The sequence below is a fragment of the Cannabis sativa genome, chromosome X (genome assembly GCF_029168945.1).
Source record: "Cannabis sativa cultivar Pink pepper isolate KNU-18-1 chromosome X, ASM2916894v1, whole genome shotgun sequence".
Lineage (NCBI taxonomy): Eukaryota > Viridiplantae > Streptophyta > Magnoliopsida > Rosales > Cannabaceae > Cannabis > Cannabis sativa.
The window spans coordinates 20215069-20241312 of record NC_083610.1 but is presented as its reverse complement, the minus strand read 5'-3'; the positions used below and the strand labels follow the sequence as shown (position 1 = coordinate 20241312).

The following is a 26244-nucleotide window of genomic DNA, read 5'->3' as shown; positions in this document are numbered from 1 at the left end:
ACTAGAGGTGGTGCCGCCTCTTATGAGAATTGGGAGTATTCTCTAGAGAGTCTATGAATTGGAATTTTGCACATGGCCATTAACGGTGCAAGAGCGAGACATGCGGTCTCAAGTGAGCATTAGCGAGGGTGTGTGTGTTATCACCGGTTTGTATTAAAGGAATAATGGTTCAATGCTACGGCAACCAAAATTTCGTCAAACTTTGTGGTAACTACACTAAGGTAAAATTCAAGTCGAAAGACATTTTACCTAATGCACCTAAGCAAGATTTCTTTAGAAGTGTGTATTTAGTCAATCAAAGTGGGGGAATGTTATATTTTGATATAATATTTTTGATTGATTAAATAAATGTTACAAATGTTACAAGTTTGTTACTAAAGAGATAATATTTAATCTAGTGGGGGATTGTTATATTATTTATAATAATATAATATATAGATTAAATATGTGTAATAAACTAATAATATGTAACATATGACTATATTAGTTGTCATCTTTTGTAACATTTGGGGAGTTGTTACTATGAGTAACCTCCACCATTATCACCAACATTAAGAGTGTAAAAGATGTTACACACTTTTATTTGAAATTCTTAATGCTATAGGAGTTATGGTGTGTGTAAGAGTTACATTTGAGTCCATAACATCTATAGGGGTTATGAGTTTGAATTTCAAATGGTGATATCCTAAACACTATATAAAGAGGTCTAAGGTGCTCATTTTGGAGATGAAGTTTTCTATCAAAAAAAAAACACATTGCTAGAAAACCCTAAGGCTTGATAATTCCCAAAGCTATTTCCTAGAGAGTTCCCTTAGTGCTTAGAGATAGGGGGAAATAAGCTTTTGGACAAAGGTGTAATACCTTGTTCAAGTCATGGTGATCCCCACTAATCTACACTCAAGGTTGTGAGTGAGTGTTTATATATATATTATTCTCTTGTTATATATATACATATATTATATTACATGTGTTGTAATCTTCTCTTCTACCTTTCATATCTATATATATATATGTAATATATAGTGTATATATATGTATTGTACCATATATTTAATCAATCTCTTATTTTAGTCCTTGTATTATTTTACAATAGAGTTGTAATAAATCTTGATTTTCTTCCATTGTTATAATATCTCTAACAGACTAATAACTGTAAGAGAATATTACTACTTTTTAGCATTTCTTGCTAAAAAAATATATTAATATGTATTTTTTAATTGACACTTTTAAAAAATAAGTATAACTGCAATAAAATCATAAAATAAAATAATTTTATTTAATTTTTTTTATTAGAGTTATGTATGTAATAATTGTATATATTAAGGAGTTTTAACTGCAAAGTTTTCCTCCGTATTATTATGTTTTAACTGATCACGTGATGCACGTGACTAAAGCGTACGTTACGGCTGACATGGAATTGTGTGTCGGTGCGTGTTTACGTACCTTCTTTCTTTACAAATACAATAGTTTAGTTTAGATTTCACACAAAGGAATTTTGGAATTTTGTACCCAAATTTTGCAATTACTATTTTCACGTGTTAAACAATGTTGCACATAATTATGTTTGGAAATTTTTGTTTCTAATTTATTATTATTACATCAATATCAGATAATTATGTAATGCAACAGCAAGACCAGTACTTGTGGTTGTGAATTCATTATTGCACACCTGTTATAATTAATTCCAAATAAATTAAAATATTGTCCAAATATTAATGGTTCCAATTAATACATTTCCTATTCGTTTTCTTTTTAATTGGAATAAATTTCCAATTCGAATTGTTAATCACGAGTTATTGTCATATATTGAATGTTCACCTGATCATATAACAAATTATGTATTATGTAAATTCAACCATAACTCAGTTTCAGAAAGAAAAAAAAAATACCTTTGTCATAACTTAATTAAACCTGAAATTAAAAATTAAACCCTAAAGTAAATTCATTTTCTTAAAACAAAAATAAATTCAAAATTGAAAGAGTAGAATCACCAACAACAAATAAAGGAAATGTTTGAATTTGTTTTTAGTAGTTTCATTTAAAAAAAATGTGTTATAAGTATAATTTACATTAAGAAAAAAAAGGGTTATCAATAAGTTTAACTAGATTATTAAGAAGATTGCTTTCAAAAAAAGATTATTAAGAAGAAAATTATATATATTTATATACAAGAAAAAGTTGTATACTAATTTCAGAGAAAAGTAATTGATTAATGGAACTCTGACTATGCATCAATTAGTGTCATGTCAAGAACCGGGGAAAATATTTACGTTAATTAAAAAAGAAATTAATATTAATAGTTTCTAAAAGGAAAATTTAAAAAAATATGCATAAAATACTTTAAAATTTTTTCCATATATTTTAAAATTTAAAAAATATGACCACTTTACAATAAACTCAAAAATACCCTTCTCATTTTCAAACCTCAAGTCTCTCTCTTCTTCTATCTCTTTCGGTTGTTCTCTCAGCATCTCACCCTCACCAACCAGGGCCGGTCCTAAGGTATATGGGACCTAAGGCGAAATCAAATTTTGGGGCCCCTATATATATAGTTAAACTATTATAAAAGTGATAGTTCTAGTACTTAGTGTAATGGTAAAATTTTAAAAAACAATTAAGAGGTCAAAGGTTCAATCCCTCGTAACTACACATTAAATAATTTTTTAAAAAATTAAAAAGTAGAGGTTGGGAATTGATCCCATGACCTCTTACTTTAAAGTAAGACCTTTTACTACTACACCAAACAATTTTTGTTATATTTTTTTTTTCTTATTTAACACTTTATCTATGTATTAATTTTTTTTTTTTACAATTTCGGGGCCCTGAGCGTTCGGGGGCTCGAGGCGCACGCCTAGCCCGCCTACACTCAGGGTCGGCCCTGTCACCAACCCTCTTTTTTTTTCGTCGAATGTGATTTAGGCAAAATCTGGGTTTGGAGTTTGATTTCGTCGAGCCCGATGCAGCCCGATGTCGGTCCGATGGTAACACAAAAAAATTGAGGAAGACAAAGGCCCGATAGTGGGCCCGATGGGGCCCGATGGATGTTTAAAAAAATAGAATTTGATATGGCCCGATGGGCCCGATTATTGGCCTAATGGAGCCCGATTGCATGTGTAAAAAATTAGAATTTGATATGGCCCGATAGTGGGCCCGATGGTGGGTCTGATGGTCGACAGTGTAGTGAAATAAAGAGAGAAGAAAAGAGAAGGGGTAATGTAAATGGAGGTATTTTAGAGATATTATAAAATGTGTCATATCTCACAAATATCAAATATTTTGAGTTTAGGAGAAAACTTTTAAGAATATGTAAGCATATAAAATTAAATTTTCTTTAGATGAATATTTTATTAAAAAAAAAATCATTGTGCATGTATGTATCATATGTATTTATATATTTTAGGGAGACCAAATATATATTAAATAAAATTAAAGAGTCCATGCGTACATTTTTAAATTAAAGAGTGCGAAATGGACAAATATTTTATTTAAAATCAATTAATTAATATGATCTGGCCAAAACTAGTCAATAAAGGAATCTCCCGCACAAAAAATTAATTTTTCTAAAAAGATTAATGAAATAATACTCTTCAAACAATACAATTTTGTCACTTTGTTAATTTGTTACACAATACAAACTAAAGATATACATTTTTTGGGATAATATTGAAGTAGTGATCATATCACATTTATAAAGAATTAAAATTCAATTTTACATTTTAATTATATTGATACTATTTTAAATTCAGTGTTTTTTGATATGTAATTTGTGAGTTTTGTTAGATTTAGAGATCGATTTTGGCATTGGATTTGGGCGAGAACTTGGTTTTTATGACAGGCTCGATGCTGGTTAGATGTAGGTCAGAAATTGGTATGATGACTTTATGAAATTAAAAAATTTTAAATTAAAGGCGTAGGTCTGATAGAGGGTCCAATAGTGGCCTGGGAGCACTCGATTGCTTCTCATTTTTATTTTGGTTTTTTGTCTATAAAGGAGGTAGAACCTCTTGTTTCCACTTAGACTTTATTAACCTCTTAGTTTATTCCGTGTCTTTTAATGAAATTTTAAGTTTTATAAAGAAAAGAATATCATTCATAATTTATTTGAATATTTTGCATTACATAATTTGGTAGTAGCTATACTTTCTCTTTCTCTAATTGTAGAAAATCCTATACTTAAAATCTCGAAATATACATAATTAATCAGTAGGTTCAGAATTTTGTGAGTTATATGATAGAATAAAGTAATTAAAAAATGATTAGCTGCCAATTAACATTAGTCTCCTCTTATACACTGATCATTTTCTTCTTCTCTTTGGAATTTGGATGTTAAGTGAAGTTGATGTATTAACAAATTAGTTAACAACGACAGAACACAAATAAAACAGATTCCCTAACCAACCTATCTAACAAATGATGACCAAACCACTCGCAAACGCATATTCTATTCCTCTCCCAAAACAACACACATATATATAATTAACTAACAAACCATTCCCATGTTAAAAATATTGAACAACATCACTTGAGTTCAGTAAACAAGTTGAGGAAAGTTGCCAAATAGAGAAGAAGGTTTCCATAAACGCCACATGTCGCTGAATGGAAGCACATAAAATGCAAACGGGACCCACGTGTGAAAACTAAGGAGAGCTGAAATGGAGAAACTGTGGAAGCAGTGGGCTTGGTGAGTTAATGGGCTTGGGTTACACTTTTGGGCTTCATCTTTTATGAACGTCATTTTTGGGCCTCATTGTTTAGTTAAGCTAGAAAAATAAAAAAGATTTATTGTCATTAAAACTGACGAAAAATGATTTTTTTGTCCCAATATGGCTATATTATTAGCAATATTGGATGTTAGTCATCTTGATATCTGACTCTTAAGATGTATATATGACTTATGTTGCACAATGATAATACGGATACCCATATTTTAGTAAGAAATAAAGTTCAGATAGAAGTTGGGGCTACTTAGTTGAAGAAATTACTGTGTATTATGACATTTGTACTCTTTATGATTTTCATCAATTAGCAGTTGGTTTGATGTTAAATATTATTTTCTTAACAGCTGTGTATTTCATATTTTTGCAATTTGAAATTTACTTATCCAAGACATGATAAAGGATTATCCAGATTATAGGCCCAATTTTTAAAATTTTTTAACATCAATTATAGGCCCAATTTTAAGAAGAAAAGGAAGAATAAGAAAAAAGAAAGGGATTATTTCAAAATACCCAAAAACAATAAAAATTTACATTTTTACTGAATTCTAATTTTTTTTACATTTTTAAAGACTTTTTCCTTTCTTACTGTTCTAAAAAGAATTGTTTTTTACACATTGCAACGACATGAAAACAACATTGAAACAACACGAGACCGTAAACATTTAAATAGAAGAAAAAGTTGGTAAGAATGTAAAAATATTATGTGAGTGTATCGTGTAAAAAGGGTACAGATTACAAATAACAATTTGCCCAAAGAATTTCGGTAGGAGGATTGAGAATTTCCAATCTCCTATTGGAAGATCAAAAAAAGTACAAATGACCAAATTTTCTATTACCTATTATATATATTGTAAGGGTAACTGTTATAAGTTGGAGAAAAGAATGTTAAGAAGTAAAGTGAAAAAAATTCATTTCATCCAAAAAAAAAAATTACTGTCTATAAAAAGATACTTTTAGAGCTCGTTTGGAACGCCGTATTAGGTCGTATTGTATTGTATTGTATTATATTGAATTGTATTTTATGCAATATTTTTATGTAAAACTATATGTGGTATTAACTTTTATGGACACCTAAATATATAATATTTTAGTATAAATTAAAGTTTAACATAGTATTATATAAAAATATGATATATAATCCAATTCAATATAATACAATACAATACTATACGACCTAATACGGCATTCCAAACGAACCATTAGAAAACTAGACAATAAGAAAGAGATACCTTTAGAAAATTAGACAATAAGAAAGAGATACTTTTAAAAAACTAGACAATAAAACTTTAATATAAAAAAGAAATTCCTAAAAGTATTTTTGTCCCACCAACAAATTAATCTAGAAAAGAAAAAATATATCAATATCGAGACAAGAAGAGTAATAAAACTAGAAAAGAATCTAATATGATGTGATAAGTATACTTATATGTTAAGTTTCTATTGTTGAGAGTATAAATATTATATCCCATTTCTTTTATGCTCAAAATAAACCATTAAAGGTTAGAAAGGTAAGCCTTCACTGAGAAAGTGGAGAAGTATCTTCCATCTAAGAAATCTTACAGTTGATCCTAAGGGTATGTTTAAATTCATGAGTCGCATCACTAACGTTGCGACTGACAAGGGAGATATAGCAGCTCCCAGAAAGCTAGACAATAAAACTTTATATCATAAAAAATAATCCCGAGCTCATTCTGGAACTTGGGGACGATTCCAAAACTAAAACTAGTGACAGTAAATTTAAAAAGACTTCTGTAATAAGTAGCAAAAAGTAGTGACCTGAGTATTTGCCGACATTTTATTAATTATGTCGTTAAAAGTACCATTGTCGATGTGTAAATCGTCAGTGAAAATGGCTAGGTTATTAGAGCTAGTCCCACATTGCTAATGTGTGGAAATAAATTGTGATATATAAGATGAATGGGCTACTCCTCTAATAGCCAATTGGTTTTGAGATGGAACCCCATTTACCTTATCCAAAATTCTAACATGGTATCAGAGCCACTTGTGATCCGTCGTGAGCCCAAAGTGCCACCGGTCCAAAGAAAAAGTCGTTTGTGATCCGTTGTGAGCGAAAGTGCCACCAGTCCACATTGCTAATGTGTACAAATAAATTGTGATATGTAAGATGAATGAACTACTCTTCCCATAGCCAATTGGTTTTGAAATAAAACCTCATTCAGGCAATGTAGTTTTTGTCGCGGATAAAAGCCGTCAGTATTGACCATTTTTGCTAGCGTGGAAATAATCTTATCATCCACATAAAGAGTTTCAGCTATAAGTTATTGCCAACAATATTTTAGAAGAATTTTTGGGCCAGCAAAAGTTATCAAGTTTTATTGGCGCAAAATGAAGCAAAAATGCACCAATAAAAACCCATATTTTTGTAGTGCAATATGATATCAAGGTAGTGTCGAGCATTGTTAAAAATATAAAATATTGTTAATGCAAATGGGTTTTGGTTAAATCTTTATAATGGTCTTTACTCTTTAATTAATGGCATTCATAGAATCCACGCAAAATTCTTTGACCAACTTTACCTTTCATATAAATACATACAGAATTATTATGATGAAACTTCATTTGCTTACATATTAATTAACTCCAATTTGTCTATGCCTAGAAAGGGCATCATAAGATAACAATTTTCTCTTGGAATGTGGATGATGAGGCAGAGCAGGACGCTTGAAAGGCGCCGAGTGATCATGACCATGATCATGATCATGAGGGTTAGACCTACACGGGAGAAAAGTAAACCAAGATGGGTGCAAACAACTCCTTGGTTTCATGAAAAACAAAGCACACTCTTCTATTGATCTCTGATCAGATAAACCAGCGCCATGGATACAATTATTCTTCACATCAAGAACCCCATTACTTATCAACCTCCTACAATGGGGTCCAACGTAGGTAAAATAATTATCAGCAAGAGAAAAGTTGTTTAACATTCCCAACTCACAAATCACCTCAGGTACTTTACCATAGAGTAAGTTTCCAGCAAAGTTAAGAACCTCAATATTCTCTAAACACCCCAAAGAACAGGGCAAAGGGCCTGTCAAAAGGTTGTTACTCGCGTCGAAAAGTATGGCGTTTCTTAAGAACCCAATCTCGTAGGGGACACAACCGGTAAGCAAGTTGTTTAACAACAAAACTTCTGTTAAACTCGTGGCTTTTCCTATGCTTCTCGGGATCGGTCCGATGAACTTGTTGTTGGCCAAGACGAGAAGGGTTGTTGGTGTTGAGCCAATGGATTCGGGGATTATTTGAATAAAGTTGTTGTTGTTTAAAAACAGAGCTTCTACACTCTGTTGAAAGATCTGTGGTGGGACAACTCCTGTAAAGGAATTATAACGTAAGTCTATGAAAGTTAGACCTGTCATGGCTAGGAGAACAGTTGGGAAAGGCCCCCCAAAGTTGTTGTTGCTTATGTCTAACTCGTAGAGATATTGTAAGGTTGCGATTTTCGGGGAAATTATGCCTGAGAATTTGTTGGTGTTGGCATGAAAAAGTGCTAAGTCAGGGATTTGGTCTATGAAGCCATCTAGAGTTGGTGCTGCCAAGTTGAAGCCGTTGAAATCGATGGAGGAGACGGTGGTGGCGGTGAGATTATCGGGCGGGTTATCGCAGTAGAAGCCGGTGTAGCTGCACACATCGGATCCAACCCATGTTTTGGTTACTCCAAAGGGGTCTGAAGTGATTGTGTTCTTGAATGTTTGTATGATTGGGTACACCACGGCTAGTCTTTGGTCGAGGAAGCTTAGTATTACTTCGGGTATTATTTCTGGTGGTGCACATGAACATGTTGCTGGGGCTTGAGCTTGATTATTGTCGTGGCAGATTACTTGGTTATTTTTTGGGAAACATATGAGAATTACAGAGATGAAGAAAATTGTTTGGACTAAACAATGTCTGGTGATAATATTTTGTAGAATGTTAGTTTCCATTATTTGAAATATATTTATCAATCATAATAGACATTACATATAGTGTTTTACATATATATATAGTAGTTGAAGTGGTGTGGTTAATGTGCAATACTTTCATAATGAAGACATATTGCACATGGTTCTTATTTTGTTTAATTAGTGGAATGAAACCGGTGAGAGTGTGTGTGTGTGTGAGTGTGAATATGAATTTTGCACGCCCTTAATTAAGTTTTCTTTGATTATATGGTCCATTATTTTTGCATCTATAGTCTATTTATATAGCATGCTAAAAATAGTAGACATGTTTTGACCATATAATTAGTTTGTGGAATACAATATATTTATGTATTGCATGATAATGCGCCACTCGTACCTGGCTTATTATATGTACTAATTAGTGGGCTGTGTTGTTTCAAACGTTAATGCCATATATTATTGGGCACTAGTAGTGTTTAATGCCTTCTAAACGTATCACTTTGTGAATGGCTAGCGATACTCTTTAAAACTATATGGAACTCATTATTTAGTTGGACCAATAAATTAACACGTAGGAGGATGCTAGATACTATTAGTACCTTTTAGCATTTCTCATAACACATCATATCCACATATAAATGATGAAATAAAGGACTAGATTCTCCAACTATAAAATAGTTCGCACTAAAGCAAAGTTGGAAATATTTATATTTTTTCATTCACTTTGTAAAAGCAATGACAATACATAGATAATCAGTCTTTTTATTGGGTCGATACTACAATATGCTGAGCTACCTCAGCATGATCTCATGAAACTTTTTCAAGCCAATTAGTGTATCAAGCAGGAAGCTAAAGTTAGAATTTTGTCTTTGCAAGGAGGAATGTAAATGGGGTAAGAAGACCCATCCTGCATTGCAAAGAAGTATGCTCGAAGGCCAAGACTAGTACAGACTCAATACAAAGACTCTCAAATTGTTTCAGTTACAACAAACTAACAAGAAATGGATTACAACAACAACTACACTCCCTAACTGTTGCAACTACTTTTACAACCTATAAATAAATAGATCCAAGTTGAGAGATCTACCTTGAGCTGTTTTTTTATCTCATGCGAGCTGAGTTGGAGTTGGAGTGAGATTGTAGAGTGAGAAGCTCTTCAGAGCTCAGTTGTAATCACATACATAAGAAAGAGAAATAGTGAGAAAATCATAAGAGATTATCAACCAAAATTTTGTGTTTAAATCTGAAATCACACTAGTTATTACCTGCTGAATCTAGTGGAGAATCAAGCTACTCTTAGGAGAGCTTGGTAGAAACGTAGCCCATGTTCTTGGATGAACTTCAAGATCATCAAATCTATGTGTTCAAATTCCTTTTTTGTTTGTTTTCTCTAACCCTAACTCTCATCAATCTGTGTTGTTATTGTTAGGGGTGAACATCGGGTGGGTTGACCGGGTTTCGGGTTCATGAGTTTTGAGTTCGCGGGTTTTAGGTTCAAAAAATTGTACCCGGACCCCACCCGTAAAATGGTTCGGGTTCGCGGGTTTCGGGCTCGCTGGTCTATGGGTTCGGGTTGGCTGAGTCTACAAAGGTCACTACTATCTAAAACGGGAGCTAGTTTTAAACTACCACAATACAACAACAAACTAGGGGTGTTCATAAAAACTGAAAAACCAAAACCGACCATCAAACCGACCAAACCGTAACCGAATTTTCGGCTCCACGTCATCACCAAATTTGGCGGTCAGTTTCGGTTTTGGAAATAGAAAAATAGTTTAACCAAAAAACCGTCAAAACCGCCTAAAACTGCCAAAAACCGTACAGTCGGTTTTATACGGTTATAATTTCTAAACGGTCGGTTACAGTTTTCGTAAAATAAAAACCGTAACCGACCGGTCGGTTATAAAATTTTAAAAACCGACCATAACCGACCGATTTTCACCCCTACAACAAACTCACTTGAGGATTCTAAAACTACCCTATGGCTCTGAAGGCTAGGGCATATTAGTGAAAGAGATTTGTAACTAATGAGTAAACATAAACTATTGTGCAAATATAAAGTAAGTAAAGTTGATTTTTATGAGCATTGCATATTCATAGACTTAAAAATTTAAGGTTAGGACACATAAATCTAAAGATATACTAGAATATGTGCATTCCAATTTATGGGGTCCAAAAAAGATTAATACACATGGGGTTTGTAGTTATTTATTATTTATAGTTGATGATTGCTTTAGGAAGGTTTGAGTGTTTCTTTTAAAACATCAAAATGATGCATTTATTAAGTTTCAAGATTGGAAAACTTTAGTGGAAAACCTGACTAACTAAAAGGTCAAGACTCTAAGGACAAATAATGACCTAGAGTTTTGCAATCATATCTTTGACACATACTGCAAAAGGATAGATTTTAAAAGATACAGAACCGTCAAACTAACTCCACAACAGAATGGTGCGGAAAAAAGAATGAACAAAACTATCCTAAACAAAGCAAGATGCATGTTGTTTCAAGTTGGGCTAGGTACTGGTTTCTGGGGGGAGGTTGTACTTATAATAGCTTACTTGATCAACAAATATCCATCAAGTGTTGTGGAGTTTAAAACTCTAGAAGAGAGGTTGTTTGGTAAACCAATAGACTCGTCACATTTGAGAGTCTTTGGATGTGCTGCTTATGCACACCAAAGCATTGGTAAGTTAGAGCCTAAAGCTTTAAAATGTATTTTTTAGGGTTACCCTGAAGGTACTAAAGGCTACAGGTTATGGGTAAGAGAGAGCCTGGTAAGTACTAGACCTGAGATAGCCTATATTATAAGTGTACTGAGTAAGTATATGGTTAACCCTGGAAAATTAAATTGGCTTGCTATGAAATTGATATTTAGGTACCTAGGAGGAACTATAGATATTTGTTTAGTGTTAAAAAATCACAAAACCCATCTTTGATGTAAGGATTTTAAATTATGTTGGTGATAAGATCCACCTCTGCCTATTATAATTAGGGAAATTGTATAAGTTAGAAAGTTTAGCTGCAACCAATAGTTGCTCTATCAACTACAGAAGCCGAATTTGTTTCTGCTACAGAAGCTATCAAATAGGTTGTATAGATTAAGGGTGTTCTAAAGGAACTCAACCTACTTAAGAGTGTTCCTATAATCTATTAAGATATCCAGATTTGTATTAATCTCTGCAAGAATCTTGTCTTTCATGATAGAACCAAACATGATGAGATCAAATACCACTTTATCAGAGACAAATTGACTCAGGGAGAGGTCACAGTGGAAAAAGTTTTCACTGAACATAGCCTTGCTGATATGGGAAGTAAAGGAATAACTTGAGATAAGTTCAAGCATTGTATGAACTTGCTAGGGATTGACAAAGGAAACTGGCCCTAGTGGTCATCAAGCTAAGACCCTAAGAGTATGAATTAGTATCATCACTCATAAAGGGATTTAGGTGGAATTTATTGTGTAAATCCCCTTATGAGCTCAAAATCATTAAAAACTTTGTATAAATATTACAAGTATTCCTGAAGGCCAAGTCCAATACAGACATATACATACAAAGACTCTTAAACTGTTTCAGTTACAACAAACTAACAAGAAATAATTTACACCAATAAGAAGAAAATACAGCTAAACAATTAAACTCCTTAACACCGCAAGTACTTTTACAACCTATAAATAAATAAATCAAAGTTTAGAGATCTACTTGAAATTATTTTTCATCTCCTGCGAGTTAACTTAGAGTGAGAGTGTAAAGAGAGAAGCTCTTCGAAGCTCAGCTGTAATATCACATAGAAAAGAAAGAAAAAAAATAGAGTTAGTGGGAAATCGAGAAAGGAAAACAGAGAGAAAATCATAAGAGAATATCAACCAACGTTCTGTGGTTGAAATCTTAAATCACATTTGTAATTACCTATTGAATCTAGTGGAGAATCAAGCTACTATGAGGCAAGCTTGACGAAGATGTAGCCTATGTTTTGGGGTGAACTCCGAGATAGGATACTATTAAGTTGTCAATGCAGCATCCTATAATTGTGGGCAATTAATTATGAATTAATTACTTGATCTCTATTTTAGGTAATTTCCTTTTTTAGTTTAATACGATTTTCTGGCAAAGATTTTAAGAAAGTCAATTTCTTATTCTGTGTGTCTGGATAAAAAGAGAAATTAGACTTGTCTTCTAAGAACACGCTTACCAAAATCACGGTATTAGAACTGCTTCCAGAGACAGGCTATCATTGACGGAAGCTGATCTGATTATAGAACTAAGATATCTTCTTGGAAGATCTAGTCTAACTTGGGCTTGACCCAAGATATCTTCTTTGGGCCCATTGATGGACTTCAGATACTAACCGGGAGTCCTTGTGTCCCTAGCCAAAATACGGATAACATGGAAGATACGTTACGAGCTTGTATGATGAAATTTAAATGTTCATAGAGTAAGTGTTTGCCATTGGTAGAATTCTCCTATAACAACAATTTTCAAGTATAATAGGGATAACTCCCCAAGAGTTATTGTATGGTGAGAAATACTATTTTCCGATCCATTAGGATGAAACTAGGGAAATATAGTATGTAGGTCCAGAGTCAGATCAAAGGACCCGTAATGTAATAGAAAAGATCAAGGCTTGAATACTTATTTCCCAAAGCAAGCAAAAAAGTTATAAAGATCTAAAGCGTAGTAATGTAGAATTTTAAGTAGGAAATCATGTATTCCTAAGAGTTTCACCAAGGCTGAATCGGCTTTGGAGGTAGAAACTCGTGCAATCCATTGTGCTCTTTCGTAGACTCTTCAGAATTCTTGGAGTAAAGTCCACATTTTATCTTAATTTTATGGTGTAGTCAGTGCTTTGGTACAACAGAAATATCCCCTTAATTGGGTTTTACTTATCTTTTTCTCTGTTTTTAAACTAATCAGATTGCAAATTATCGTTTCCTATTAAGTGTTGTCTAAATTACTTTGCAGATGGACTAGCAAAATGTGTTAGAACCTCTAACCAAATGACCGTTTGTTTCAAAGAAAGGGAATTCCTTTATAATTCCCCATATTTAGTTCAACAAACTTGTTGTTTTCTAAAAAAAAAAAAAAATTACTGTTTCTTTTTATTTTTCTGGTATAAAATAAATTAAAATGATGTGCCTATGTAAAGATTATTTGAAACGTTGGCTCTATATATATTTTGGCAGAGGGGATTCTTATAAAAATCCAGCTAAGAATTGGACCCATGAAGATTCTCGACCAATTATTATTGGCAGATAAAAGTAGATAAACATAAATATAAAAATAAAAAGCAAAGATATATAACATATATATATATATATATATATAAATGATTTAAAATTAAAATTAGGGTCGATTTTTCCAAAATAAAGACTGGCATGACTTGTATCCAAAACAAAATACTGTCGGTGTACATATAGATATGTATATTTTTTTCTGCTAAGGTACATATAGATAATATTAAAGAGTGATATAGTTAATTTTTGAATTTTTATTTTTATTTTTTAATTTTGACATATACAATATTAAATAATAAGTCATATTCTTGAAGTTAAAAATTATTCTTTAATTGTTGAGATTATTGAATTTATAGATTTTTATCTAATTTTATTGAGAAAAAAAAAAGTTTAACATGAATAAAAATTTAAATCTAGTACATGTTAAAATTTAAGTGAGATAATTTAGTAAATATTAAAATTTAGAGAGCATCATTTAACGAGAAGTTGTATTTTTTTTTTCTAATTTAATACATGGATAATTACAAAATTAATAAAATTAGACAAAAAAATTTAAATCTAACTATTTTAATAATTTAGAAGAAAAAAAATTAACAGTTAAAGAAAATTTAAAAAACATAATTTAGATGGTATCAAAATTTAAAAGATAAAAATATTAATTAATGTTGCAGTCTGTCTATAATTCATAAGCCATAGGCTCACGTGAATAACTTTGCCAGAAGAAAAGTTAAAAAGAATGCTCACGTGAATAAAAATGGTTATATTTTTATTGTAACCATATGGTTATATTTTTCTTTAACCTGTAATAGCAGGTTACTAATAGGTAAATTTTCCTTTTTTAGATTTAATTAATTATAATTAACTATTTTCTTAAAATAATTAATTAAATATTTAACAAGACCTCTTTTAGCAATTTATATTTATATTTAAATCCTTACTTGAATTATTTTAATAATTAAGCCATTTAATTATAATATTTACAATAAAATTTATTTTTTTTACAAAAATTAAACTTCTTTTGACACAAATTAAAATTCTCTTCTTATAATAAATTTTCAAATAATTATTTATTTGTAAATGATATTTAATTATTTTCTTACAATTATATGAACTAAGTATGAGGCCTCAAGCTAATCAATCGATAACAAGTGCAGCTATTTTTTTTCTAAAAAATCCTTCAACTTATTTCATTTTTTACTTTTTAAATATTTAAATAAAAAAAATTAAATAATTATGCGTAATAATTTAAAATTAAGATTAAGTATAATAAAATTTAAATTATGAAATTATATGTGTATAATTTTAAATTATAACAAGTTTTGCTATAAAATTTTAAATAATTTAAGTATAAAAAAATAAATTGCTAAAAGATCCTTATATAGTAATAAATTGCAAAAAATTAATTAATAATTATAATTAATTTAATTTTAAAATATAATTAATCTTAATTAAAGTTTTATAAGGAAATAAATGAGTAGGTCACTTTTAGGTTACAAGTTACTTATTATTTATTTTTATTTAATTTCCAAATTAATCACAACCATTTAATAGTAATCCAATGGCTTAAAAAAATGTAACCATAATGGTTACAATAAAAATGTAACCATTGAAACATCTTCTATATATATATATATATATATATATATATATATACTATATCAAAGGTACTTCGTACGTACACTCCTTTCTCAATCAATGTATGAACTATGAATTGTGTAAATATTATTAATAGTCATGATGAAATTAACTTATATCATATATGAATTTAAAATTTACAATATATAATATTAATGTTTCATTTGTAAAAAAAGTTCTTTATTAGTGGTAGGTATAGTGATGCAAAAGAAAAATCTAATTTTTGCTTTATCTTTATAACAATGGGATACATATATTAATCGCTTTCACCAAAACAAAATAAATAAATAAAAATATAATAAAATAGACTGAGAGCGCGCATTAGCCGAAGACTAAGAAGTCTTGGTCTTGGTCTCCTTCTTTTTCCCTCAAATAACATTTTTCTTTTGAAAACGAAACCATTAATAATAGAGCATTTTTATTTAGATTTTTAATAAGGTTTTTTTATATATATTTTTTGTATTTTTATAAAAATTAATATAAAAATCTTCATAGTGAATCAATCTAAATTACAACCAAAATTTATATAACAACTCATATAAAAATTATTAAAGAAAGTACTAGAATAACTAAATTTAAAAAAAATAAAATAAGAAATAATATATAAAGTAACTCTACTTTTAATTTTAAAATACACCACTTGAATTAAATTATTTAGTTGCACTCATAAACTTAATAAATTGTGTTGTGAATTGTTATATAAAATTGTTAATAGGATATATCGTGAAATAAGTATTTAAAATTTTAAATTTATAAGTTGTTTTAAGCGTCATAAGTACTCAACATTAATAAAACTGTAATATTCCTCTAGTTTCGTCAGTGCAAATTTCGTTTTAAATTTATTAAAAAATATTTAGAAGAAATTGATATTACATATTCTAATTTAAACCCACTAATTTAGAATTCAGGTCTTACAGTGTTTATGACAATAACCGAATTTGACAAAATTAAAGAAAAATTAAAATTTTAAAAACATTGAGTATTTAAGGTGCTAAAATTAAAAATTTAATTTATAGCATTTAATATATTATCCTTCGGAACACATATTATTTTAAAGAATTTAAGATTAATAAATCTTCCAATTGTAGAATAATTAAACTCTATACCTTAACTTAATCCAAATGAATTAAAATTCCTTGTTAAAAATTAGTTTCTTATATTGTGTTAAACCTATTAAAATTTGGCACATTAACTAATCTAACTTATATTAAATATGTTAACTAATTTTGTTGATTTTATTAAAGTTTAATTTTTTTATAAATAAAAAATTAAATGACGTGTCAAACTTTAATTAGTTTAACACAATATAAAATACCAATTTTTAACGAGAGATCCTGATTCAATCAACACCCCTTTCATTATATGCTAAAAATAGAGATAAGACTTGCCTTAATTTATTGTTTTACATAATTCCACACATCCATTTTAGATGCCAAAATAAGATTACATAATTTCGATACACAACTTAAAAAGATTATTTATTCATTAATTACTACTATAAATAAAAACTATTAATATATATATATGAAACAGTACTAATCCACATATCCCCTGAAATTACCATTAATTAATCAAAGCTATAATAATATAATTATTATTATTATTATTATTAGGATCAATGAGGTGATAAAGCGCCGTAAGTCACCGACTTAGAGGGCGCCGGCGCCGGAGAAGGTGCTTCTTCTTCAATGGCAGACTCAGACTGGTGATCATCAGTAACACCGGTCAACGACGAAGACTTACGGTAAAACTGATTCTTACAAGGAATGTAATTCATCATCTTCATATTGGGACAAGGATAAGCCTTAGAGAAGAATTCAGCACACTCCTCTTTCGATTTCTGATTGGGAAGATCCCTAATGCAGTTTCCTTTCAAATTAAGACGCTTCCGATCTATAAGTTTCCGGCAAAATGGACCGACTTGAGTGATATAGTTATCGGACAAGGTGAAATTACTGAGACTCTGTATCTTACAGACACTTTCCGGTACCTCACCGTACAATTTGTTATTAGCGAAATTGAGAATCTCAATCTTAGACAAGCAGCCAAAGGAATGAGGTAATGGACCAGTGATGAGATTCATGCTAGCATCGAACAGAGTCAAGCTCTTAAGATTCCCAATTTGGTATGGTAAACAACCAGAGAATTGGTTGTTGAGGAAGAGAACTTCTCGGAGATTTTTTGAAGTGTTGGCTGTTCCTAAGCTTGAAGGAATTTGTCCTGTGAATTTGTTGTTTGCGAATGTGAGGTAAAGAGCTGGTGTGATTCCAAGATTTGAAGGAATTTCACCCTCGAAATTGTTGTTGTTGAGGAAAATTACTTGAACATCGAGTTTGAACACTCCTTCTGGGACTTCCCCATAAAATTGATTGAAACGAAGATCTAAGAATGTTAGATTTATTGCTTTGAGAACTTCATTGGGGAATGGCCCTGAAAGTTTGCCATTGCTAAGGTCAAGCTCGAAAAGGTAGTTGATTTTGTCAGGGCCGATACGTGGGACTCCATCAGTGAAGTTATTGGAGTTGACATGGAAGAAAGCAAGGTCAGGTAATCCGTCAAGGAAGTTATTAAGTCTTAATATGTCATTTTTGCCGGAGAATTTGAATCCGTTGAAGTCTACTCCGGCTACCGCTTGTAGCCCAAAGTCAGGGCGTTTGTCGCAGATGAATCCTTTGTATTTGCAAACGTTATTACCTTTCCATGATTCAAGAACGCCTTTTGGAGCTGATTTTACATCGATTTGAAGCTTGAATTTTTGAATGGTTTTACGTGCTATGTCAAGTCTGGCCCTTGGGTTTCGCGACGGACGTGGCGACGGAGGAGGGGGCGGAGGCGGTGGCGGAGGCGGCGGAGGCGGCGGAGGCGGCGGAGGAGGCGACTCCGGTGGTTCACAAAGAGGTGGTGGAGGAGGAGGGGGACAGTCTTCGGTGTCGGGAGCGGGAGCGGGAGCATAACCGCCACCGTCACCGCCACCGCCGCCGCCGCCTCCTATTATTATTTCAATTGTTTTTCTTTGGGGAAATGTGGGATCACTACTACGCACTCCATTGAGTAGTAGTATTACTATACATAGAATGAGGAGTAATGATGAAGCAATTCTCATGTTTGTGTTACTATTATTGTGTTTTCTCAATGTGGAAAACAAATGTTAATATATATATATAGATGAAATTAAAAGGGTGGGAGTGAAGTGATTAACGTAGTAGTAGAGTATAGACTTGTGGTAGTACTACTTGGAAAGAATAGTCAACACTTCCTTTCCAACCCAACACTTCTAAAAAGATAATTAAAATTGAAAATATATATATGTAGTAAAAGAATAGTCAATAGGCTCACAAACGATCACGAGCTATACAGAAGAAGATGCAAACCTAAATAAACTTATTTTTTGTCCAATCCATAGGTTATTAGCTGGTTGCACTTTGTTTTCATTAATGAGGCCAATGTCTCTTTTTATATATATATCGTTTCATACGTACGGTTTGGTAGTTAATAATTGATGTATATTGTAATGAATTAATGAGCACACCAAGAAGTTTAGCAAATTAAAGAAATATTCATGTGATTATTGAAATAACTTTAGAGTATTGCTATTAATGAATGTCCAACATTATAACCATGATATCTTTTGATTGTCTACTGGTTTTTTATAATATAGTTAGTAAATTAAAATGGTGCACTCTCGCCCTTATTCATCCTTGCATATTTTTCTAGGGAAATTTACATGGTATACTAACTTTTGTCATTTTTTTACAAAAATACTACTATGCGGAATTTTTAACTTTTTTATTGTATTTTTTTATAAGTTTCATACTGCAGTATACTGTATTAAGTTTTCACTGGTGTTCTACTGGTGTTTTACTAGTGTTCTACTGTTGTTTTGAGTTGTTCTGCTTTGTGTTTTACTGGTGTTTTACAAAAACATAGTATTTTTGAAAAGATTTCCGTGTGACAGTATTTTTGTAAAAGTTAACTCAAATTCCAATATTTTTGTAAATTTCCCTATTTCTAATGACTGGGTAAAGAATCTTGGCTAAAGAATACCAACTCATCATTATGTAAAAATATATATGTATATATATTAAAAATTTAAATATAAATCAATTACATGAAAAGTAAAATATTATATATTATTTATTACAACATAAAAATTTATATAAAAAAATCACTAATTTACTTCAAATATAAATGCCTTAAAGAAGATGCTTAATTATGAGGTGGATAATATGTGATATTAGTTTGTGAACTTTTAGAGTTATTTATTATTGGAATATTAATAACAAATTATTGAATGAGAGGGATAAAAGAGAAAATAAAATATAATATTTTGTATGAACATTTTAAACAGTTGGGGTTGTTTTGTTTTATAATTTAAAATATGTTTTCAGTTTTAAAAAATAAAAAATAATTTTTAAAAATTATTTGGACCCAAAACCCGGACCCGGACTTGGACTCTGGACCCCGACACAGACCCCGTACCTCGACCCAGACTAAAATCCTAGACTCTGACCTGGACCCAGATTTAAACACTGGACTCGAACCATGAACCAGGTCCTGGACCCAGACTCGGACCTCGGACCCCAGATTCCAGACCCAAACCTGGACACCTGACCCAGATATCAAACCTAGACCCTGGACCTAGACTCCAACCTTGCATCTATAGTATTTTTGCCTTGGTAGATCGCTCTCATTTACATTTAATAAATATCTGGAATCTTGGGTTAATAAGTGGTGGAATACTAGGCCGACTTGAACTGAACCCAAACCTAGATCCCGACCCGGACCTAGACCCTAGACCGAAACTCAGACCTCGAACCTGGACGTGGCCAAGGATCTCTGACCTAGCCTTGAGTTTTAGATCCGGGTATGGGTTCGAGTCTGGGTTTGGATCTGGGGTTAGGTTCTGAGATTCGGGGTTCGGTTCCAGGGTTGGGGTCTGAGGTCCAGATCTTAATTCGGGTCTAGGTTCTAAGTCCGGGGTTCGGGGTCCGGTGTTTAGGTTTGGATCTGAGTCCGATGTTTGGGTCTGGGTCCGGGTCTGGATTCGGGTCAGGGTCCAAAATCGGGTCAAGTCCAGGATAGGATAGATTTCATGTCATGGTATGATGTAGAATATGATTTTTTTTTTTTTTTAGTAAGAAAAAAAACTAAAAATAGTTTTAAAAAATTGTATTAAATACTATTAAATTTTTAAAATGACAAAAAAAATATTTTCGATTCTTACTTTTGAAATCATAATTCTGAAAAATAAAAACTAAAAACACATGCAAACAGCCTTTGAGCGAGATGCTCTATCTTGTAGTATACCCTCCAACAATTTTCCAAAACATAAGACAGACTAGCTAGTTAGGGCATCATCTTCAAGTATGCTAAATTACATTGGAATAATTGGGGAAGATCGATTGAGACACTAGTGTTATAAGGAGCACTCAATTTTCCATTGGCTGTAGAAAATATTTGCTTATCCTTAGTGAACGGACCAAAAAATATATGAGAGAAAAGCATAGATAGATATATTGGTGTGAGGAGAGACAACAAATAAATAATAAGCCCACTTGTTTAAGAGGAGTTGCCGGCTTATTCATCCTCACATGCTAAGCCCAAAAGTTGCACAGAAAATACAAATATACGATCTTGACTTGTTTTGAAGTTGCCTCAACATAAATATGCCACTAATACTAATAGTGTGCCATCATTTTCATGCATTCCTACTAATATTGTTTAAGACATTTTTTAAGGGGCAAATAAGAAGAGCATTGCTAGAGTATAGACTAGAGTGCTATAATATTTTGTGAGATGACATGATGTTAATATTATGAGAAATGCTAAAGGGCACCAGTGATGTCTAGCACCCTCCTATGTGTCAATATCGCTATTGGTATAACTAAGTATCGGGTCCCATATAATTTAATATAATAACTTTTAGGGAGTATTACTATCCAATCGCAACGCGACATGTCGCAAAAGTACTAAACATTACTGGTACTTAATAGCAATGCTCTAATATTATCTATCAATAAATACCAATATTAAATTGAGAGCTAGCTATGTAGTCAGTTAATGCGTAAAACTAACAATTCTATGGTCTACAATTAAGTTTGCCGATACACACATTAATGGCATTACCTAGTTCCATTTAGTACTTAAGTGGCATTCAATAGGTTTTTTTTTTTTTTCAAAAATTATATCAAATGGCAGAAGAAAATGTCAATTCTAATTATTATGACTTTATATTATAAATATTAAGTCAAATATATGTTGATATAATCACTAATTTAAAAAATTATAAACCATTTTTTGTATATATAATATAGTACTTTTAAATAAAGGGTATATATAATATAGTTTAACCATTAATAATTAAAATATTAAATCCATTTAGTATGAGTTCATAGCTACTTTTATGCTTCCTTACGTAGAAAATGAATCAAACCAGTTCTCTCTCGACCCTATTCTAAATGCTCAGCTTTGCGGTGCAGACCAATCTTCCGTATTGTTCCCCTTATTTTATAGGATAATTACATAAGACACTCTTTTTTGTAAAAAAAAAATTATATTTTTATGTTTAAAGATTTTTTTATATATATTTTAAAATTTTTCATAGAAACAGCACAAAAACAACCAGAAAACTATATAAAAGTAATATGAAAATAACATCTAAATAACATCAAAACAATAACAAATAATAACATACAAATAACAAAAAACCAACAACAAATTAACAAGAATACAACATAAAAAGACCGTATTTTTTGTAAATAAAATCAAAAAATCGTAAAAATATTTAAAATTCCGTGAAACTGTATTTTTATATTTTTTTTTAATTGTTTTTGTGCATTTGTGAAATAATCCTTTATTCTATCTTTATAAAAAAAAGTCTGTGGAAAGCATGAAGGGCTAAACTACTAATGTCGTGGTGAAGGCTTTTCTCTATCTTTCAGCAACTGAATGGGAAGTGATTTAGGAAATGACGTTAGAATCGGACGCGCATGCGCTCGTCGCTCAGCGAGAGAAAGGCCCTAACCCTGCCAACCAAGTTAAGGTTGAGTTGCCTAATAGGAGATTCGTAGGTCAATAATCGTTAGATTAATATATATCATAATTAATTAAATTGTATATATATTTTTTTTTTCATTTTTTTTTTTAAAACCATTGTCCCACTTCGCTTCTATATGAATCCGTCCTTTCTTGTAACCCGGCTAGGTAGGGACGTAAGTACGAATGATCATGGGTATGCTGTGACTCTTTCTAGTTTTTACTTTTAGTTTTTGTTTTATTTAATTATAGATAGCTATAAGTTTCATTTATTGAAGTGAAAAAGAAAAGGAAATACAATGTGCCGACAGAGCCACGTAGCAAAGATATTTGTAAAAAGTTTCTAAAAAAAATAAAACATATTTCTTGTATGGCCAATAATGTAAAACCTCAATTAATATTAAAGAATGTTAAATTTTGAACCATTAGATTGATGAAAAGTATGTATTTTGAGTATCCTAAGGTTGATATGTGTTTATCTAAAAGTAACGGTATGCAATTTGAATGAAATTGGAAACCGGTCAAATATGGGTCCTATTATTGTACCATATTATCTATTTATTAAAATAATATTTTAAATTGGTATAGTAAATTAAAGATTTTTGTGTTGATTCAAATGGTTCTTCAATTAAATTACCGCAAGGCATATTATTTGTTAAAGTATTGTTACTATTTTGGATCGTGTGTTTTGTAAAAGTTACAGATTGGACTTTGTATTTTGTTAAATGATAAAATAGACCCTGTATTTTTTAAAATAGTAAAAATAGAACCCTGAGCTTAATTTTTGATAATTTTTTTTTAATACAACCAACTTGAAGACAATACTTAATACGAACAGATACAAAAAATGTAAACAGTTTTGTCATATAGCACTTTTAGATCGGATTATAATTAAACTTTATTTTGACAAAAAATCAATTCAGGGTCCTATTTGTACTATTTTAGAAAATACAGAGTCCATTTTGTCATTTAACAAAACACAGGGTCCAGTTGGTAACTTTTATAAAACAGAGGGTCCAAAATGTTATTTACGCTTAAATATTTTATAGTGCTTAACATTATATTTATGTATCACGTTGTTAGTAGTTATTTATTTCTTTATATACTTGAGGCTAGCTCAAGTAGCCATAGAGGGTGCGTGTGTTAGAGGTCCTGGGTTCGAGTTCCAATAATATATGGTTGTAATATATAAACGTTTAAATCAAAAAATATATATATATTTATTTATTTATATAATTTAATAAACGGTAAATAATATTTTGGATCTCGTGTTTTGTTAAAATTATTAATTGAACCTTCTATTTTATTAAATAACAAAATAGATTTATATTTTTCAAAATAGTAAATGTAGGATCCTGAGTTTAATTTTTAATAATTTTATTTTTTTAATATAATCAATTTTAAAACAATTTATAATATAAACAGATTCAGAAAATATAACCAGTTTTATCATAATATCTCTAGATCAGATTATTATTAAGTTTTATTAAGTTTTTAAATAGTAGAAAAGATATTTTGTTTAAATTTTTTTGTCTTTTTTCTTAAATTTTTCCACTTTTAAAAGGATTGAAATTTGGGTATTTGGATAGAGTCTTTCTCCTCTCCCTTCTTCTCTTCCTCTTTCCAAACAAAGAATTTAATCAATTTCTTTATTTCTCTTCCTCTTTTTTTCTCTCCCCTCTATTAAATATTGTATTAAAGATAGGGTAAATACCATTTTGGACCCTCTGTTTTACAAAAGTTACCAATTGGACCCTGTGTTTTGTTAAATGACAAAATAGACCCTGTATTTTCTAAAATAGTACAAATAGGACCCTGAATTGATTTTTTGTCAAAATAAAGTTCAATTATAATCCGATCTAAAAGTGCTATGACAAAACTGTTTACATTTTTTGTATCTGTTCGTATTAAGCATTGTCTTCAAGTTGTTGTATTAAAAAAAAAAGTTGTCAAAAATTAAGCTCAGGGTCCTATTTTTACTATTTTAAAAAATACAGGGTCCATTTTGTTATTTAACAAAACACAGGGTCCAATCTGTAACTTTTGCAAAACACAGGGTCCAAAATGGTATTTACCCTTAAAGATATGGGAAAATAAATTTTTGGATAAAGACATAAATTTTATTCAAGTTGGTAAGATATTCAAAATTATTGTCATTAAAAGAAAATGTGTTGTGTTGAACGAGTACATAATAAGTGTGTTGTTTTCTTCTCCCTTCTTCTCTTGTTTAAACTTTATAAGTTTAGTTTTGGTTGGTTTGGTTCTGAAGGTGAATTTCTTGGTGTTGTATTTACAATTACAAGAGGTTACAATTAATGAATTTATTGTTATTGGCACAGTAAAAGAGGTGATCAATATATTTATAAATTTGTATGTGATAATAGATGACATTTATTCCATGAAGTTTGTGCCTCATAATTAAGAGTGACCAAATTTGATCGAACTCTTATTTTATTTTGATCTTCAAAATGACATGGTAAGGTGAGATTAAATAAATTAAGAAATATATTTAAAATTTTAGGCACTATTTTTTATTATAAAAAATTATAAAGAAATTATTAGGTTGGCAGAATGGGTTATTTTCGCGGATCAGGTCGGCCTCCAATCCATCGAGGCAGCCATAACCCGAATGTTCCGGGTCACTATCTTGGTTTTCGGCCCGACCCAACCCAACTCAATATAGTTTTTTTTTTCTTTTCAAATCAGCGCTTATTTATTTCGATTTAGATATTAATTAAAAAAATCAATTTATATTCTTATAAATATATATATTTATATTAGACACAAAATATCCTAATTTTGCTAGGAAAGTACATTTAGTTTTAATATAATTATAATGTAATAAATATATTTTTTAAAAATGTTTGCTTAAAATAGAAAAGGATAATTACACCACATACTGAAATTTTTAATTTTTTTACTTTTATACTGTTGGGCGGAATTTTTGAAAAAAAATACTTTGTAAGTTTTATACTGTGTTAAGTTTTCACTGTTGTTATACTGTTATTTTTTAGTTGTTCCACTGATGTTTTTAGTTGTTTTGTTTTGAGTTCTACTGGTGTTTTATAAAAATACAGTATTTTTGTAAAAATTAACTTAAATTCTAGTACTTTTGTAAGTTTCCAAAAAAAAAATATGTTGGGTCAAATCCTATCCCTTTAACAAAGGTCGGGCCTGATCCAGCCCAAATCAAGAAAGCTATTGAGTCGGGTCGATATCGGACTGGGCAAGATTGCCATTGCTACAAATTACAGTACAGTAATTATTAAAATTGAAACTCAATTGCAGGCGTGTTTTTATTTTAATGCTTCCACTTAAAAAGTTTCATATATATATAAATATAAATATATTTTTGGTGTTTAACCTTTAAAGGAGGAGTTTGCCACAAGATTGCGGAGGTGTTATAAAAAGCAATAAGAGAAGATAATTAGTATTTCGATGGCAAAAATCTAAGAAAGCCCATTATATGTGATACCCATCAAATGAGGCATTTTGTGTTATTAATATTTTTGTTTTTTTCTTTTAATAGACAGGTGTTATTGTTATTTGCAAGATAGATTTTATCTTTTTCTAAATGAAAAAACAATTATAGTTTGCGTGTTGAAGAATTACAAGTTAGAGACTTTAACTATCTTAGTCAACATTTTCGTCTCTTTTTGTGGTTGAAGTAATATGTTGCAACTCCAATCCAATCTCCCAAAACTAAAAAATATAAAGGAAAGA

At 30.7% G+C, this 26244-nt stretch overlaps 2 protein-coding genes across 2 annotated transcripts; both read right to left on the bottom strand.

Annotated features, from left to right (window-relative positions):
- Positions 1-7171: 7171 nt before the first annotated feature.
- LOC115702982 (uncharacterized protein At4g06744) lies at positions 7172-8829 on the bottom strand. The gene has a single exon (XM_030630456.2). It carries the CDS (start codon positions 8657-8659, stop codon positions 7310-7312), a length of 1350 nt encoding a protein of 449 aa, XP_030486316.2. The 5' UTR covers positions 8660-8829; the 3' UTR covers positions 7172-7309.
- An 8029-nt stretch (positions 8830-16858) lies between these two features.
- LOC115702974 (uncharacterized protein At4g06744) lies at positions 16859-18914 on the bottom strand. The gene has a single exon (XM_030630449.2). It carries the CDS (start codon positions 18587-18589, stop codon positions 17102-17104), a length of 1488 nt encoding a protein of 495 aa, XP_030486309.2. The 5' UTR covers positions 18590-18914; the 3' UTR covers positions 16859-17101.
- Positions 18915-26244: the final 7330 nt, after the last annotated feature.